Source organism: Oncorhynchus nerka, linkage group LG1 (assembly GCF_034236695.1).
Source record: "Oncorhynchus nerka isolate Pitt River linkage group LG1, Oner_Uvic_2.0, whole genome shotgun sequence".
In the NCBI taxonomy this organism is placed as follows: domain Eukaryota; kingdom Metazoa; phylum Chordata; class Actinopteri; order Salmoniformes; family Salmonidae; genus Oncorhynchus; species Oncorhynchus nerka.
The window spans coordinates 35494156-35511101 of record NC_088396.1 but is presented as its reverse complement, the minus strand read 5'-3'; the positions used below and the strand labels follow the sequence as shown (position 1 = coordinate 35511101).

The window sequence follows — 16946 nt, the reverse complement described above, 5'->3', positions numbered from 1 at the left end:
CTGCCTACCTGTCTGCCTGTCTGCACTCCACCTCTCACAGCTCGGCCAATCCCAGAGCCACGAGACACTACTGATTGAAGTCTACTGAGATTTACATTCTGTATAACATTTAGGGGCGGTTTCCCAAACGCAGATTAAGCCTAGTCTGGGACTAAAAAGATCAATGGAGAACCTGTCTGGGAAACTACTCAATAGTATGTATTTATGATTGAGACAATGTCTTGTTCACTATGGGGCACTCTTACATTAGGAGGAAAAATATCTACTGTAATGCATGAATTGTTTATTTCCAGTGCACAAATGCTGTTAAGCATTTCCTAATGTCTCTGACTGAGTCAACACAAACGTTTCGTAAGAAAACAGGACGACACAGACACAGAGTGCAACTGTTATAGTGGAGATTTAGGTAGGGCCTCCTGTAAAGAAGTGAAGTTCGTGCGTAAAAGCTTCTGTCCTCTGGGTTCTGCTAGAATAGAGGTGTTAAATGCTCAGTGTAGCAGACAGACAGACAGGCCGTGCCCTTGTCCTACAACAAGAATAGCACCCACAGTCACTGACTGCAGAGAGAGAGAAAGAGAGAGACAGTAAGAAACAGAGACCATTCCGGAAGCCAGAGAGAGAGACCCGACATATAAAATAGACAGAGAGAGACAGAGAGAGAGAGAGAGAGCAGCTTAAAGGAGATGTTAAACCATAACCCATTTAAACCATAGTTGTACAAGACAAAGACCTACCTCCCGTGCCACCCTGCATGGCATTGTGTTGTCTGGATAAAGCATAATTAATCCTAATTTGGTTTTAGGTCCCACAGAGGAGTCCCACTTGGTATTAGACAGAGGGAAGAAGTACCACACGAACTGGCAGACACACACACACACACACACTCACACATGCACGCATAGCATCTCTCCTTGTATGTCTAAATCAGGGTGCCAAGGCACCTCTGTCTTACTTTGTCTCTGTTATTTACTGACTTTCCAAGTCCCGCCAGTGACTTCTTATTTGACTGTTGATTTCTGAATGTATAGAACACCTGTTGACTTTAGCTGGAAAGCCATGCTATACCCCAAAGTGATGCTATCAATATAGCCAACATAATTAGCTGTGACGCTGTAAGGTGTAATAGTGTAACACAGAGAAATGCATCAGATTGTATATTCTCTACGTGTGCATGCTCAACAGTTAATGCATGTGTCCCAAATGGCACTCTAGTCCCTACATAGTGCGCTACTTCTGACTTGCGCCCTATGGTTTTCCTTATGGGCCCTGGTCAAAAGTAGTGCACTGTATATGGACGCAACCCATGACATCATCCAGTGACCTTCAGTGCCAAATTAAACTGGAGAACACACACACACACACACACACACACACACACACACACACACACACACACACACACACACACACACACACACACACACACACACACACACACACACACACACACACAGACTCTCTCTCTCTTTATCTCTCTAGTACAATCCTGCCTTCATTGAGCAGCATTTTTCTTTTTAGGTCTATCTGTTGCAGAATCTCTCCCTGATACTGAAGGTTCACACAGATCTATATTTTATTGATAGTTTTCTCTGTCTCTCTCTCAAACAAATTTTGACATTGATTTTGGCAATTGATTGAGGTTTAAGAAATGTATTAGAACTGGGAACAAATTCTTGCACAGTTTTAAAAACTTGCCAGCACATTATGTGGCAACCAGTAAAAGTAAAGGGATATTGGATTTGGCTCGGCTTGAATATAATGCTAAGTGAAAAATGAATGTACAATGTTATTTTGATTTGTTTTGACTAAAATCTCTAGGGGAGACTGGGGTAAGTTGAGCCATTTTTTACATTCAGGATCACTCTGTCCAGGGAAATGTAATATTCTTCAGAACAAAGATATCTACATACACTCAGTATACCAAACATTAAGAACATCTTCGTAATATTGAGTTACACCCTCCCCTTTTGCCCTCAGAACAGCCTCAATTCGTCAGGGCATAGACACCGGAAGGTGTGAGAAGTGTTCCACGGGGATGCTGGCCCATGTTGACTCCAATGCTTCCCACAGTTGTGTCAAGTTGGCTGGATGTCCTTTGGGTGGTGGACCATTCTTGATACACACTGGCAACGGTTCAGCGTGAAAAGCCCATCAGCGTTGCAGTTCTTGACACAAACCGGTGCTCCTGGCACCTACTACCATACCCCTTTCAAAGGCACTTAAATGTCCATTCACCCTCTGAATTACACACATTCAACAATCCATGTCTCAGTTCTCAAGGCTTAAAAATCCTTCTTTAACCTGTCTCCTCCCCTTCATCTACACTGATTGAAGTCGATTTAACAAGTGACATCAATAAGGGATCATAGCTTTCACCTGGATTCACTTGGTAAGTCTATGTCATGGAAAGAACAAGTGTTCCTAATGTTTTGTATACTCAGTGTATAATTCAGGATATTGTGTATCCCTGTAAGTAATCAGAATTAATGTAAACATTAGAGTTTTGATCCGAAGGGCAGGGTAGGTTATGCCGCCTACACATTTCTGTACTGAATGAAATATTACCACTACCTTTTTAAACTAAACTCAGCAACAAAAGAAACGTCCTCTCACTTTCAACTGCGTTTATTTTCAGAAAACTTAACATGTGTAAATATTTGTATGAACATAACACGATTCAACAACTGAGACATAAACTGAACAAGTTCCACAGACATGTGACTAACAGAAATTGAATAATGTGTCCCTGAACAAAGGGGGGGGGGAGGTTCAAAATCAAAAGTAACAGTCAGTATCTGGCCGCCAGCTGCATTAAGTACTGCAGTGCATCTCCTCCTCATGGACGACTGCACCAGATTTGCCAGTTAATGCTGTGAGATGTTGCCCCACTCTTACACCAAGGCACCTACAAGTTCCCAGACATTTCTGTGGGGAATGGCCCTAGCCCTCACTCTCTGATCCAACAGGTCCTAGACGTGCTCAATGGGATTGAGATCTGGGCTCTTCTCTGGCCATGGCAGAACACTGACATTCCTGTCTTGCAGGAAATCACGCACAGAACGAGCAGTATGGCTGGTGGCATTGTCATGCTGGAGGGTCATGTCAGGATGAGCCTGCAGGAAGGGTACCACATGAGGGATGAGGATGTCTTCCCTGTAACGCACAGTGTTGAGATTGCCTGCAATGACAACAAGCTCAGTCCGTGTATGCTGTGACACCGCCCCAGGCCATGACGGACCCTCCACCTCCAAATCGATCCCTCTCCAGAGTACAGGCCTCGGTGTAACGCTTATTCCATTCGACGATAAACGTGAATCCGACCATCACCCCTGGTGAGACAAAACCGCGACTCATCAGTGAAGATGTGGTAGGTAGCCTAGTGGTTAGAGCATTGGACTAGTAACCGAAAGGTTGCAAGATCGAATCCCTCAGCTGACAAGGTACAAATCTGTCGTTCTGCCCCTGATCAAGGCTGTTCCTACGCCGTCAATGAAAATAAGAATTTGTTCTTAACTGACTTGCCTAGTTAAATAAAGGTAAAAAAATGCACTTTTTTGCCACGCCTGTCTGGTCCAGTGACGGTGGGTTTGTGCCCATAGGCGACATTGTTGCTGGTGATGTCTGGTGAGGACCTGCCTTACAACAGGCCTACAAGCCCTCAGTCAAGCCTCTCTCAGCCTATTGTCGGACAGTCTGAGCACTGATGGAGGGATTGTGCGTTCCTGGTGTAACTCGGCCAGTTGTTGTTGCCATCCTGTATCTGTCCCACAGATGTGATGTTCGGATATACCGATCCTGTGCAGGTGTTGTTACACGTGGTCTGCCACTACGAGGATGATCAGCTGTCCGTCCTGTCTTCCTGTAGCGCTGTCTTAGGCGTCTCACAGTACGAACATTGCAATGTATTGCCCTGGCCACATCTGCAGCCCTCATGCCTCCTTGCAGCATGCCTAAGGCACGTTCACGCAGATGAACAGGGACCCTGGACCCTTTTGGTGTTTTTCAGAGTCAGTAGAAAGGCCTCTTTAGTGTCCTAAGTTTTCATAACTCTGACCGTTCCACAGGTGCATGTTCATTAATTGGGAGTGTTTACAATGCAGATTTTTACTAATTATCTTTGAAAGGGTCCTGAAAAGGGATGTTTCTTTCTTTTGCTGAGTTTATGTCTATCTTTATTTCCTAAAGACAATTCAACACAATCATAATCACTTTTTTGACTTTTAATATTTTTAAGCATATTTTTAGATAGGCTTAACACCTAACAAACATTTTGTACTTTTTTTTTTTTTTTACACTTTTAACATAGGCCAGGCCCTGTTGTTACCTCATATCCCAGCGATAATGCCTTGCATTACACCTGGGAAGAAAACACTTGGCTCAACTTACCCCATGACCATTGGCTCACCTTACCTTACTATATTAGCCCACACAGCTACAATGATGCACTTTCATGCTAGATTTAGGACCTCCTATTGAAACTTATAGAGACCCCAACTGATGTATTTGTATAAAACAATCTTAAAATGATCTCTTTTGGTTTAGATGCAAGCGTTTTGTGTATGTTTTGGCAGAAACATACCCCACTCTCCCCTATGAGTAATGCATTTGTTTTCAAATTGTGATTTAAGCAAATAACATCAGTATGTTAGTAGTCAGTTCTCCTTTAGTTTTCATCTGCAGTCGTCCAGGCTCATGTCAGCCATCTTAGCATGCTGTTGCTACTGGTGTACAGTATGCACAGTGGAAAAGTGTGTATACCACAGTACCCCATTGACTGCAGCGCCTGAGGCCATAAAACCCTTCCAGCTATTCCTCTAGACAGAGTCAGAGGAGCACAGCCTGCCTCCCTTCCTCTAGAGCCTGGATCTGACACACTTTGTTCTTTCTCACTGTCTACATCTTCCCTGACTCTCCCTTACCCCTGCCTTCCTCTGTCCCTCTCCCTCCCTACCTCCCTCTTTCTCTCCTTTCCCCTCTCTTTCCTCCCTTCCTGTCTCCATCTGTCTCCCTCCCTCTCTCCATCTCTCTCTCTCTCTCTCTCTCTCTCTCTCTCAGGGAGGTGCGTGAGTATGACAACGGCTCGGTGTGTGTGGAGTGTGATGCCCAGTGTGAGAGAGCAGATGGTGAATCCCTGACCTGTCATGGCCCGGTAAGATCCTCCAGAGACACAGGTTATCTCAATATGCATACTACCGTGGTCCACATGCTTATGCTCCAAATTCTGTGGACATTCTCTTGAGTTCACTCTTGTGAGGACAAGAGTGTGGAGAATGCATAAAAAATTACCTAAAACTAAAGTTATGCAAGGTAGATTGTTCGTGGGTAGCTAGCTAATAATAATTTGTTGCCATTTGGCGTGCTAATAGTAGTAGCTATCCAGTTAGCCTTATTGACTTACCATGGGCTTGCAATCTACATACAGCGCCTTCGGGAAAGAATTCAGGCCCCTTGACTTTTCCCACATTTTGTTACGTTACAGCCTTATTCTTAAAGGGATAAATAAAGGCATCATCATTCCAAAGACAATACCACATAATGACAAATTGAAAACAGGTTTTTAGAAATTTGAGAAGAACACCTAAGTATTCAGACCCTTTGCTATGAGACTCGAAATTTATCTCAGGTGCATCATGTTTCCATCGATCATCCTTGAGATGTTTCTACAACTTGATTGGAGTCCACCTGTCTATAAACTGTCTATATAAGGTCCCACAGTTAACAGTGCATGTCAGAGCAAAACCCAAGCCATGAGGTCGAAGGAATTGTCCGCAGAGCTCAGAGACAGGATTGTGTTGAGGCACAGATCTGGGGAAGGGTGCTAAAAAGTGTCTGTTGCATTGAAGGTCCTCAAGAACACAGTGGCCTCCATCATTATTAAATGGAAAAAGTTTGGAACCACCAAGACTCTTTTTTGAGCTGGCCCTAAAAACTTTTAAGAAGGCCCTAAAAATTGGAAAAGACTCAAGCTACCGAAGTCATAGACTGTTCTCTCTACTACCGCATGGCAAGCGGTACCGGAGTGCCAAGTCTGTGACCAAAAGGCTCCTGAACAGCTTATACCCCCAAGACCTAGCTACCCTGACTATTTGCATTGACCCCCTTTTTATTTGCACTGACTCTCTTACACCGGCTCGATGCACACTCACTGATACTACCAACACACACACACACACACACACACACACACACACACACACACACACACACACACACACACACACACACACACACACACACACACACTCACTGGATACTACCCACACACTGGATACTACCCACACACTCCAGCACACACACAGTCTTGTACACCTAATCTTGTCGGGACACACACTTCAGTCCCAATCAAAATCATATTTTCCCCAATCTAACCCTAACCCAAAAACCTAACCCATACTTTCACATACGCTGCTGATACTCTGTTTATTATCTATCCTGATTGCCGAGTCACTTTTACCTCTACCTACATGTGCCTACTACTTCAACTACCTCGTAGCCCTGCACATTGACTTGGTAGTCCTTGTATGTAATATTGTTATTTTATTGTGCTACTATTTCTTATTTCTGTGCAAATGTTTCTTACTTTTTAACTTTGCATTGTTGAGAAAGGGCTCATCAGTAAACACTTCACGGTAAAGGCTACACTTGTTGTATTATCTAAGACAATTAAGCTGGAACAAACATTTCAGTAAAAGGTGCAAAAAATCTAACTAACTGATTGGATTAATTGAGAAAAATACATGTGATTTATCTTTGTGTAGAATAAGATTAATCAATCAATCAATGTACATGCACAAACAGATATTGAAAATAACAATTCAAAAGAATTCACCTGCTGTTGAGCATGCTGGGAAATTAATGATGGGCATAGTTTTGATTCAAAGTGATGTTTTGTTAGTTTCCGGTCCCTGTATTAGGGTAAAACGAGGAACTCAAAATAAGGACTTTTGAAAGAAGTATGGTATTGTGTGACATATGGGCCCTGGTTAAAAGTAGTACACTACATAGGGAATATAGTGCCATTTGGGATGCATTCAATGTCTTCTATTGCCCTTGAATCATGATTAATTGTATTGTCAGTTAAAGTGTGTCTGCGAGCTTCACAATATATTTTATTTCATGTTAACTTATAGGGAAAGTGGCATGTGTTTACAACAAACTGTGTGTGTGTGTGTGTGTGTGTGTGTGTGTGTGTGTGTGTGTGTGTGTGTGTGTGTGTGTGTGTGTGTGTGAAAGAGTGCACACGTGTGCGGACCTGAGTGAGTGTGTACGTACGTGATTGTGTGCTTCCATATATCTGTTTGTGAGTTTGCGTACATGATGTGTGTGTCCCTGTTGACTCTCCGCTTGTCTCAGGCTGTGTGATGATGCTCTTTGTCCTTCACTTCATCTCCAGTCTAGACAAGAGATTCATTCACAACCTCCATCCCTGCTCTCTGCCTCTTTCTCTCTTCTCTCATCTCTCTGATCCCTTGTCTCTTCTCTCTGTTACCTTCTCCCATCTCTCTTTTCTCTCTTCCCTTCTCCCTTCTCTCTTCTCTCTTCTATCTTCTCTCACCTCCCTTCTCTTTTCTTCTCTCACCTCCCTTCTCTTTTCTTCTGCTCTCCCGTCTCTCTTCTCATTTCTCCTCTTTTCTCTCTGCTCCCTTCTCTCTTCTCCCGTCTCTCTTCTCATTTCTCCTCTTTTCTCTCTGCTCCCTTCTCTCTTCTCATTTCTCCTCTTTTCTCTCTGCTCCCTTCTCTCTTCTCCCGTCTCTCTTCTCATTTCTCCTCTTTTCTCTCTGCTCCCTTCTCTCTTCTCCCGTCTCTCTTCTCATTTCTCCTCTTTTCTCTCTGCTCCCTTCTCTCTGCTCCCTTCTCTCTTCTCATTTCTCCTCTTTTCTCTCTGCTCCCTTCTCTCTTCTCCCGTCTCTCTTCTCATTTCTCCTCTTTTCTCTCTGCTCCCTTCTCTCTGCTCCCTTCACTCTTCTCATTTCTCCTCTTTTCTCTCTGCTCCCTTCTCTCTTCTCCCGTCTCTCTTCTCATTTCTCCTATTTTCTCTCTGCTTCCTTCTCTCTTCTCCCTTCTCTCTTTTCATTTCTCCTCTTTTCTCTCTGCTCCCTTCTCTCTTCTCATTTCTCCTCTTTTCTCTCTGCTCCCTTCTCTCTTCTCCCGTCTCTCTTCTCATTTCTCCTCTTTTCTCTCTGCTCCCTTCTCTCTTCTCTTTTCTCCTCTTTTCTCTCTGCTCCCTTCTCTCTTCTCCCCATCTCTCTTCTCTCTGCTCCCTTGTCTCTTCTATCTTCTCTCTGTTCCCTTCTCCCATCTCTCTTCTCTCTCTTCCCTTCTCCCATCTCTCTTCTCTCTGTTCCCTTCTCCCATCTCTCTTCTCTCTGCTCTCTGCTCCCTACTCTCTGCTCCCTTATCTCTGCTCCCTTCTCTCTTGTCTGTGCTCCCTTCTCTCTCTTCTCTCTGCTCCCTACTCTCTGCTCCCTACTCTCTGCTCCCTTCTCTCTGCTCCCTTCTCTCTGCTCCCTTCTCTCTTCTCTCTGCTCCCTTCTCTCTTCTCTCTGCTCTCTTCTCTCTTCTCTCTGCTCCCTTCTCTCTGCTCTCTTCTCTCTGCTCCCTTCTCTCTTCTCTCTGCTCCCTTCTCTCTGTTCCTCCTGTGCTCTTTATTGTTTATTCAGTCAACACCCCTTTAGGCTTCAATCTCACTACACACAATGTACTCAAGCTCTCTCTCTCTCTCATACACACACACACACACGAATGAGTATTACTGTGGACTAGAGACTTATCTTCCATCGCTGTGGAGTCGTATAATATTGAGACAAATCAGACAGGTTGGCCAGCAGGTTGGTCGGGTTGGATTGTTAGGCATATGACATGAACGTCTAGCAACCTAAACCAAAATGTATCGGCACCGACCAAACCGACCATTTTGCTGGAATTGTTTATAAACAATAGGGCCCTACTAGAGAAATGTGAAGTTTTAAATTAAATGCGTTTGCCAATATACAGCGCATTCGGAAAGTATTCAGACCCCTTTTTTCCACATTTTGTCATGTTACAGCCTTATTCTAAAATGAATTAAATATAGATTTTTTCTCATCAATCTACACACAATACCCCATAATGACAAAGCAAAAACAAGTTTTCAGAAATGTTTGCAAACGTATAAAAAACTCAAGAACTAAAATATCACATTTACATTCGTATTCAGACCCTTTACTTAAAATTCCAAAAGCCTGTTTTCGCTTTGTCGTTATGGGTTATTGTGTGTAGATGGATGAGGAAAAATGAATTTGTTCCATGTTAGAATAAGGCTGTAAAGTAACATAATGTGGAAAAAGGGAAAGGGTCTGAATTCTTTCTGAATGCTCTGTAGGTGATTGTTAATTGGACAAAAGATAGCAACAACATTCATAATAGTAGTTATGGGTAAGGGTATGCGTAATTTACGTAAATACGTCATTTTTCTCTCACAGCAGACAGGCCAAAGTAAGAACCACAAGGTGTTTGGGTTACACCAGGGTATGTGCTCATTGTTATTAAGGCTAGATTAGCTGGTGCAGAGTTTGATTCTTTGGCTCTTCCCTTATTAGAACTGATAATGTAATGGGCCTGCAATGAACCAATCTAAAACAGAGAGCGAGAGAGAGAGAGAGATATGTTCATAGGCCTGCTCTTAGCCAATCTAAAAAAGACAGTTGGTGATATGTTGAGATGTTAACATTCGTCCACAGTGCTCTTAGTAAATATTAAACAGAGAAAGAGATGGCGATACACCCCTTCAAATGAGTGGATTCAACTATTTCAACCACACCCGTTGCTGACAGGTGTATAAAATTGAGCACACAGCCATGCAATCTCCATAGACAGACATTGGCAGTAAAATGGCCTTCCTCAAGAACTCAATTACTTTCAACGTGGCACCGTCATAGGATGCCACCGTTCCAACAAGTCAGTTCGTAGAATTTCAACCCTACTAGATCTGTCCCGGTCAACTGGAAGTGCTGTTATTGTGAAGTGGAAACGGCTCAGCCGCAAAGGGGTAGGCCATCCAAGCTCACAGAAGAGTGCTACAGCCCGTTGCGCATAAAAATTGTCTGTCGTCGGTTCCAACACTCACTACCAAGTTCCAAACTGCCTCTAGAAGCAACGTCAGCACAATAACTGTTTGTCGGGAGCTTCATCAAATGGGTTTCAATGGCTGAGCAGCCGCACACAGGCCTAAGGTGCAATGCCAAGCATCGGCTGGAGTGGTGTAAAGCTCGCCGCCATTGGACTCCGGATCAGTGGAAATGTGTTCTCTGGAGTGATGATTCACGCTACACCATCTGGCAGTCCGATGGACGAATCTGGGTTTGGCGAATGCCATGAGAACGCTACCTGCCCCAATGCATAGTGCCAAATGTAAGGTTTGGAGGAAGAATAATGGTCTGGGGCTGTTTTTCATAGTTCGGGCCTCTTAGTTACAGTGAAGGGAAATCTTAACGCTACAGCATACAATGACATTCTAGACAATTCTGTGCTTCCAGCTTTGTGGCAATAGTTAGGGGAAGGCCCTTTCCTGTTTCAGCATGACAATGTCCTTGTGCACAAAGTGAGGTCCATAAAGAGATGGTTTGTCGAGATCAGTGTGGAAGAACTTGACTGGCATGCACAGAGCCCTGACGTCAACCCAATCTAAAACCTTTGGGATGAATTGGAATGCCGACTCTGAGCCAGGCCTGTGAGTCAGGCCTAATCACCCAAAATCAGTGTCGACCTCACTAACGCTTTTGTGGCTGAATGGAAGCAAGTCCCTGCAGCAATGTTCCAACATCTAGTGGAAAGCCTTCCCAGAAGAGTAGAGCAGCAAAGGGAGAACCAACTCCATATTAATGCCCATGATTTTGGAATGAGATGTTCGACGAGCAGGTGTCCACGCACTATTGGCCATGTAGTGTATGTCATGTTCATAGGCCTGCTCTGAGCCAATCTAAAATAGAAAGAGAGATATGTTGAGATGTTACATTCAAACCTAACTCTGAACTGGGGTTAGTCATTTGCCTCATGCATGCAGTCTACTAGCCATTATCAAGTTGAAATAACTTCCTGAACATATGTTTGCCTACCAAATGGTACTCTATATAGTGCGCTACTTTTTAAAGGGGCCCATGGGGACTAAATAGGGAATGAGGTGTAATGTGAGGATGCAAGCTATGTAGCATCTAGCACCATGACTTACTTACTATACATGATCCTATTGCTTTACTGTTGTTCCCACCTGTCAGGTTCAGGCTTAGCGTTATTCTCTGATGGAAACGAGAGTACAGGAGGTAAACAAATGGATTACATCAATCATGTTATGACAACAGAAGCCATAGCAATGACATTATATTCCACATTGTGCTCCTGTTATGCTTTGAGTTTGTAATAATATCAGTCACACTTAGGATAGGCGGTTGAGAGAGAGAGGCTAAGTTCTACCATGATGCGTGAACCCATGTTTTTCTAGGCTAACGTAAGGCTTGATTTTGGATTCAGCATGTGTCCACTCCCTGGCCTCTCCTCCTGCTCTCCTCCTCCTCTCCTCCTGCTCTCCTCTGGCCATATGTTGTTCAGATGGCCCCTCTGGCCCAGATGGACTGTCACAGCCTGCTAATTGATTAACATGCAGCTCTCTTGCTCTCTCCCTCAATTCAATTCAAAGGGCTTTATTCGCATGAGAAACATTGCCAAAGCAAGTGAAATAGATAATAAACAATCAGAAATTAACAGTAAACATTACAGTCACACAAGTTTCAAAATAATAGAGACATTTCAAATGTTATATTAGGGCTGTGTTCTGTTGTAACAATGTGTAAATATTTTAAGTACAAAAGGGAAAATAAATACACGTAAATAATGGGTTGTATTTACAACCCTGGCTACCCTCTTGTGACAACAGGTCACACATCTTGCTGCTGTGATGACACACTGTAGTATTTAACCTAATAGATGGGAGTTCACACAACATTTAAAAAAATTATGTTCTGTGTAATCTGAGGGCAATTTTTCTCTCTCGCTCGCTCTCTCACACTTTCTCTGTCAATCTCTCTCTCTCTCTGGCTCTCTCACTCTCTCTCCCTCCCTCTCCGTCTCTCGCTCTGTCTCCCGCTCCCTCGCTCTCTGTCTGTCTCTCTCTCTCTCTCTCTCTCCCTCCCTCCCTCCCTCTCCCTCTCTCGCTCTGTCTCCCGCTCCCTCTCTCTCTCTCTCTCTCTCTCTCTCTCTCTCTGGCTCTCTCACTCTCTCCCCTCCCTCTCCCTCTCTCGCTCTGTCTCCCGCTCCTCTCTCTCTCTCTCTCTCTCCTCCCTCCCTCTCCCTCTCTCGCTCTGTCTCCCGCTCCCTCTCTCTCTCTCTCTCTCTCTCTCTCTCTCTCTCATGGGGATGATGTGCATGGTGTACACTGTTGGGCGCTAGCTAGTGATACAACGATGGACAACATCACTAAGGAAGAGTAGCTGTCATTGCCATGCCATCATGATTGTTTCCCAATAAGAGAGATGTGTTTACAGGGGGTGTTTTGGCAACAGGGGTGCAGTATGTTGTGGTAGACCATGATGCACTGTGTTTGCTGCAGTCTCAAATAAATGAGTTTGGCTGTGAGATGAGGTTACTGGCTATAGTAAAGCCTTTGCCTTTCAACGCCATGGGTATAACACTCATAAGACAACTAATTGAGTACCAGCTTCATTGTTATAACTGTGAAGGTACTTAATTTGCATATTTATGCCTACAGTACACACACACGAGCACTTACACACACATCCTCTCAGACCCACTCGTACATATGTGCACATTTGCACAAAACGCCTCCACATAACGATGCATATGTATTTATTTCTGTTTTGTTCTGCCCTTTAAGGGATATTGTTCCCTGTTGAGCTCTCTCTGATGCCTGTATTGATACCCTTACAGACCCATACAGTGAGGCCCCTTCAGCTGCCTCCCTTCATCCCTGCCTCCCTCTATTCCCTCCCCTCCCCTGCCCCTCCCCTCCCTCCCTTCCCCTGCCCCTCCCCTCCCTTCCCTTGCCTCTTCTAGCCCATATTAACCTCATAAATCGTGTCTGTGCTGATTGTTATGGTCATTGTGTGTGCTGTGAGGGATGGTTATTATCTCCAGCTCTACTTGCTGGTGTTTTATGCGTCTCGTCTTCCTCCTTTCCTCGCTCCCACGATCTTCTCTCCTCTACTATTATATCGCTCGTCTTTATCCCTCTTTCTCTCTCTCTATCTCTCTCTGTCTCATATCTCTCTGTTATCTCTCTGTTTCTCTCACTCTTCCTTTCTCCCCTGTCCTTGCTTGCTCTCATTTCCTATTACTATCACATCTCTAATATTTATCTTCCTTCCCCTCTGTCTCTCCCTCACTTTATCTCTGTCTCTCTCAGGGTCCGGATCACTGTGTGAAGTGTCTCCACTTTAAAGATGGTCCTAACTGTGTGGAGAAGTGTCCCGACGGCCTTCAAGGGGCCAACAGCTTCATCTTTAAATATGCCGAGGCCAACAACGAGTGCCATCCCTGTCACTCCAACTGCACTCAGGGGTGAGCTAAATTCTATATACTGTATGTCTGTGTCTTGGCTCCCAGCAGCATGTGCACGTTTGCATTGTTGTGTGAATGGTTGCGTATCGCATCAGCAGTCTGAATGACGAATGATCCTAGGAGGACAGAGTACTGTTCATTTACTTCTACAATACCTTTGTCTAACAGGCAACACAAGGGCAGACTGATCCCCACTGTAAGGCCAATTTCAACATTATAACAAGAGGAAAACAATATCTGGTTCATTCTCTGTTTCATTTACAACCCAACAGCTCTCTGGATCACAATTTTGCACAACACACACACACACACACACACTATGAATTCATCAGTAGCAGAGTAAAGCACAAATGCAAGCCCGGGAAAGTACACACACACACACACACACACGGATGCACGCATGTTAGCAATGTACGCACATACGCACACACGCACACACACTGCTATGCTCCTCTAGGTGCTGACCTCACATAACTATGAACCCGTATCCAGCCAAGGTTTATCAGTGTCTGTAGACTACACGGATAATAGAAACACACACACCCATGCACGCACCCATGCACGCACCCACATGAACTGCAAAACACCCTGGTGCGAGAGAAAGAGAGAGACAGATGCCCAGGCAGTGAGCTGAGCAACAAACCCAACCCTCACCACTACACCCACCCAAGCCCCATCCTTTGACCTAAGAGGCATGTATCAGATGCTCATCATGCTTTGCTCAAACCTACTGTCATGGTGCCTAAACCATACAAATAACAACACTCGTCACAATGGAACACAACATTTTTACTATCTCATTCTGGAATATACAAGGTCTGAAGTCATTTGCTTTTGGCCTAAAAAAGCAAAAACTGACTTCACAAAATAAATGAGAAGTACAGAAATGTACATCCTGCAAGAAACATGTTATAAAGGAGATGGACCCACTGGTTTCCCTCTAGGTTACAGAGAGCTGGTAGTCTCATCTACTAAAACATGTTATAAAGGAGATGGACCCACTGGTTTCTCTCTAGGTTACAGAGAGCTGGTAGTCTCATCTACTAAACTACCAAGTGTTACACAGGGAAGCGACTCAGGGGGTATGGTAGTTTGGTATAGATCAGATTTAACCCACTCCATTAAATTAATCAAAATAGGAACATTTTACATTTGGCTACAAATGAAAAGGAAATAATTTCAACAGAGAAAGATGTATTCCTGTGTGCTACATACTGTATATCCACCACTAGAATCCCCACACATTAATGAAGACCAAGATCAATAATTTCCAGGCACAGGGACATGTACTAGTCTGTGGTGACCTCAACACCAGAAATGGGCAAGAACCTGACTCTCTTAGCACACAGGGGGACACGCATCTAGATACAACTACATCAAAACAACAGTGGCAGTGATTACAGCTGTGAGTCTTTCTGGGTAAGTCTCTAAGAGCTTTCAACACCTGGATTGCGCAACACTTGCCAATTATTATTTTCAAAATGCTTCAAGCTCTTTTAAATCGATTGTTGATCATTGCTAGACAACCATTTTCAGGTCTTGCCATAGATGTTCAGTAAATGTTTTGTCAAAACTGTAACTCGGCCACTCAGGAACATTCACTGACTTATTGGTAAGCAACTCCAGTGTAGATTTGGCCTTGTGTTTTAGGTTATTGTCCAGCTTAATGTTCAATTCATCTCTGTGTCTGCTGGAAAGCAGACTGAACCAGGTTTTCCTCTAGGATTTTGACTGTGATTAGCTCCTTTTCTGTCTTATCCTGAAAAACTCCCCAGTCCTTAATGATTACAAGCATACCCATAACATGGTGCAGCCACCACTATGCTTGAAAATTGGAGAGTGGTACTCAGTTGGATTTCCACCACATGTAACACTTTGAATTCAGGACAAAAAGTGAGTTGCTTTCCCACATTTTTTTGTAGTATTGCGTTAGTGCCTTGTTGACAACAGGATGCATCTTTTGGAATATTTCTATTCTGTATAGGCTTCCTTCTTTTCACTCTGTCCATTAGGTTAGTATTGTGGATCCATCCTTAGTTTTCTCCTATCACATACACATACATACACAAACTCTAACTGTTTTAAAGTCATCATTGGCCTCATGGTGATATAAATCCCTGAGTTGTTTCCTTCTTCTCCAGAAAATGAGTTAGGAAGGACACCATGTCTGTTATTTGTTTTTTTATACCCATCTACCTATAGGTGCCCATCTTTGCGAGGCATTGGAAAACCTCCCTGGTATTTGTGGTTGAATCTGTGTTTGAAATTCACTGCTCAACTGAGGGACCTTACAGATAATTGTATGTGCAGGGTACAGAGATGAGGTAGTCATTCAAAAATCATGTTAAGCCTTATTATTATTAGTCCATACAACTTATTATGTGACGTGTTAAGAACATGTTTACTCCTGGACATATTTAGGGTAGCCAAAACAAAGGGGTTAAATACTTATTGACTCAAGACATTTCAGCAAATGTTTTATACATTTGTAAAAATGTTGATAAGCATAATTCCACTTTGACATTGTGGGGTATTGTGCGTAAAAAAATACAAAATTAAAAAAAGTCAAGGGGTGTGAATACTTTCTGAATGCACTGTAACATATAACAAGAGCAAACAAATGTACATTTACATGATCATTTGCAAAACTTAGAATCAGATATTAAAGACTACCAGAACACACTGGATCCCCTAATTACATTGAATGAGTTACAGGACAAAATACAAACCCTCCAGCCCAAAAAGGCCTGTGGTGTTGATGATATACTAAACTAAATGATAAAATATACAGATCACAAATTCTAATTGGCTATACTTAAACTCTTCATAATTATCCTCAGCTCATTTGGAATCAAGTTCTGATCACCCCAAAGACCAATTTGACCCCAATAATTACAGTGGAATCTGCGTCAACAGTAACCATGGAAAGATCCTCTGCAACAGCAGCCTCCAACATTTCCTGAGCAAATGTCAAATTGGCTTCTTACCAAAATATCAGACGACAGGCCACAAATACACCCTGCACTCTCTAATTGACAAAAAAAAAAAAAAAGGGAAAGTCTTCTTATGCTTTGTTGATTTCAAAAAATCTTTTGATTCAATTTGACATGGTCTGCTATAGCAAATTGATGGAAAGCGGTGTTGGGGAGAAAACATACAAGATTATAAAATCGTTTTTTACAAACAACAAATGTGCAGTTAAAATTGCCAATAAACACACATACTTGTTTCCTCAGAGCTGTGGGGTGAGACAAGAATGCTTGAGCCCCACCCTCTACAACATATCTATCAAAGAATTGGGGAGGGCACTAAGACAGTCTGCAGCTTGAGCCCCACCCTCTACAACATATCTATCAAATGGGGAGGGCACTAAGACAGTCTGCAGCTTGAGCCCCACC

General features: G+C 43.4%; 1 protein-coding gene across 1 annotated transcript in view; it reads left to right on the top strand.

Moving 5' to 3' along the window:
• The window catches only part of LOC115113735 (receptor tyrosine-protein kinase erbB-4-like), a 305373-nt gene that overhangs the window by 194718 nt on the left and 93709 nt on the right, over nt 1-16946 (top strand). The window contains exons 14-15 of the mRNA XM_065013396.1: nt 5056-5149; nt 13394-13548. Coding sequence (XP_064869468.1) covers nt 5056-5149; nt 13394-13548 — 249 coding nt within the window. The remainder of the gene's footprint in view (nt 1-5055; nt 5150-13393; nt 13549-16946) is intronic.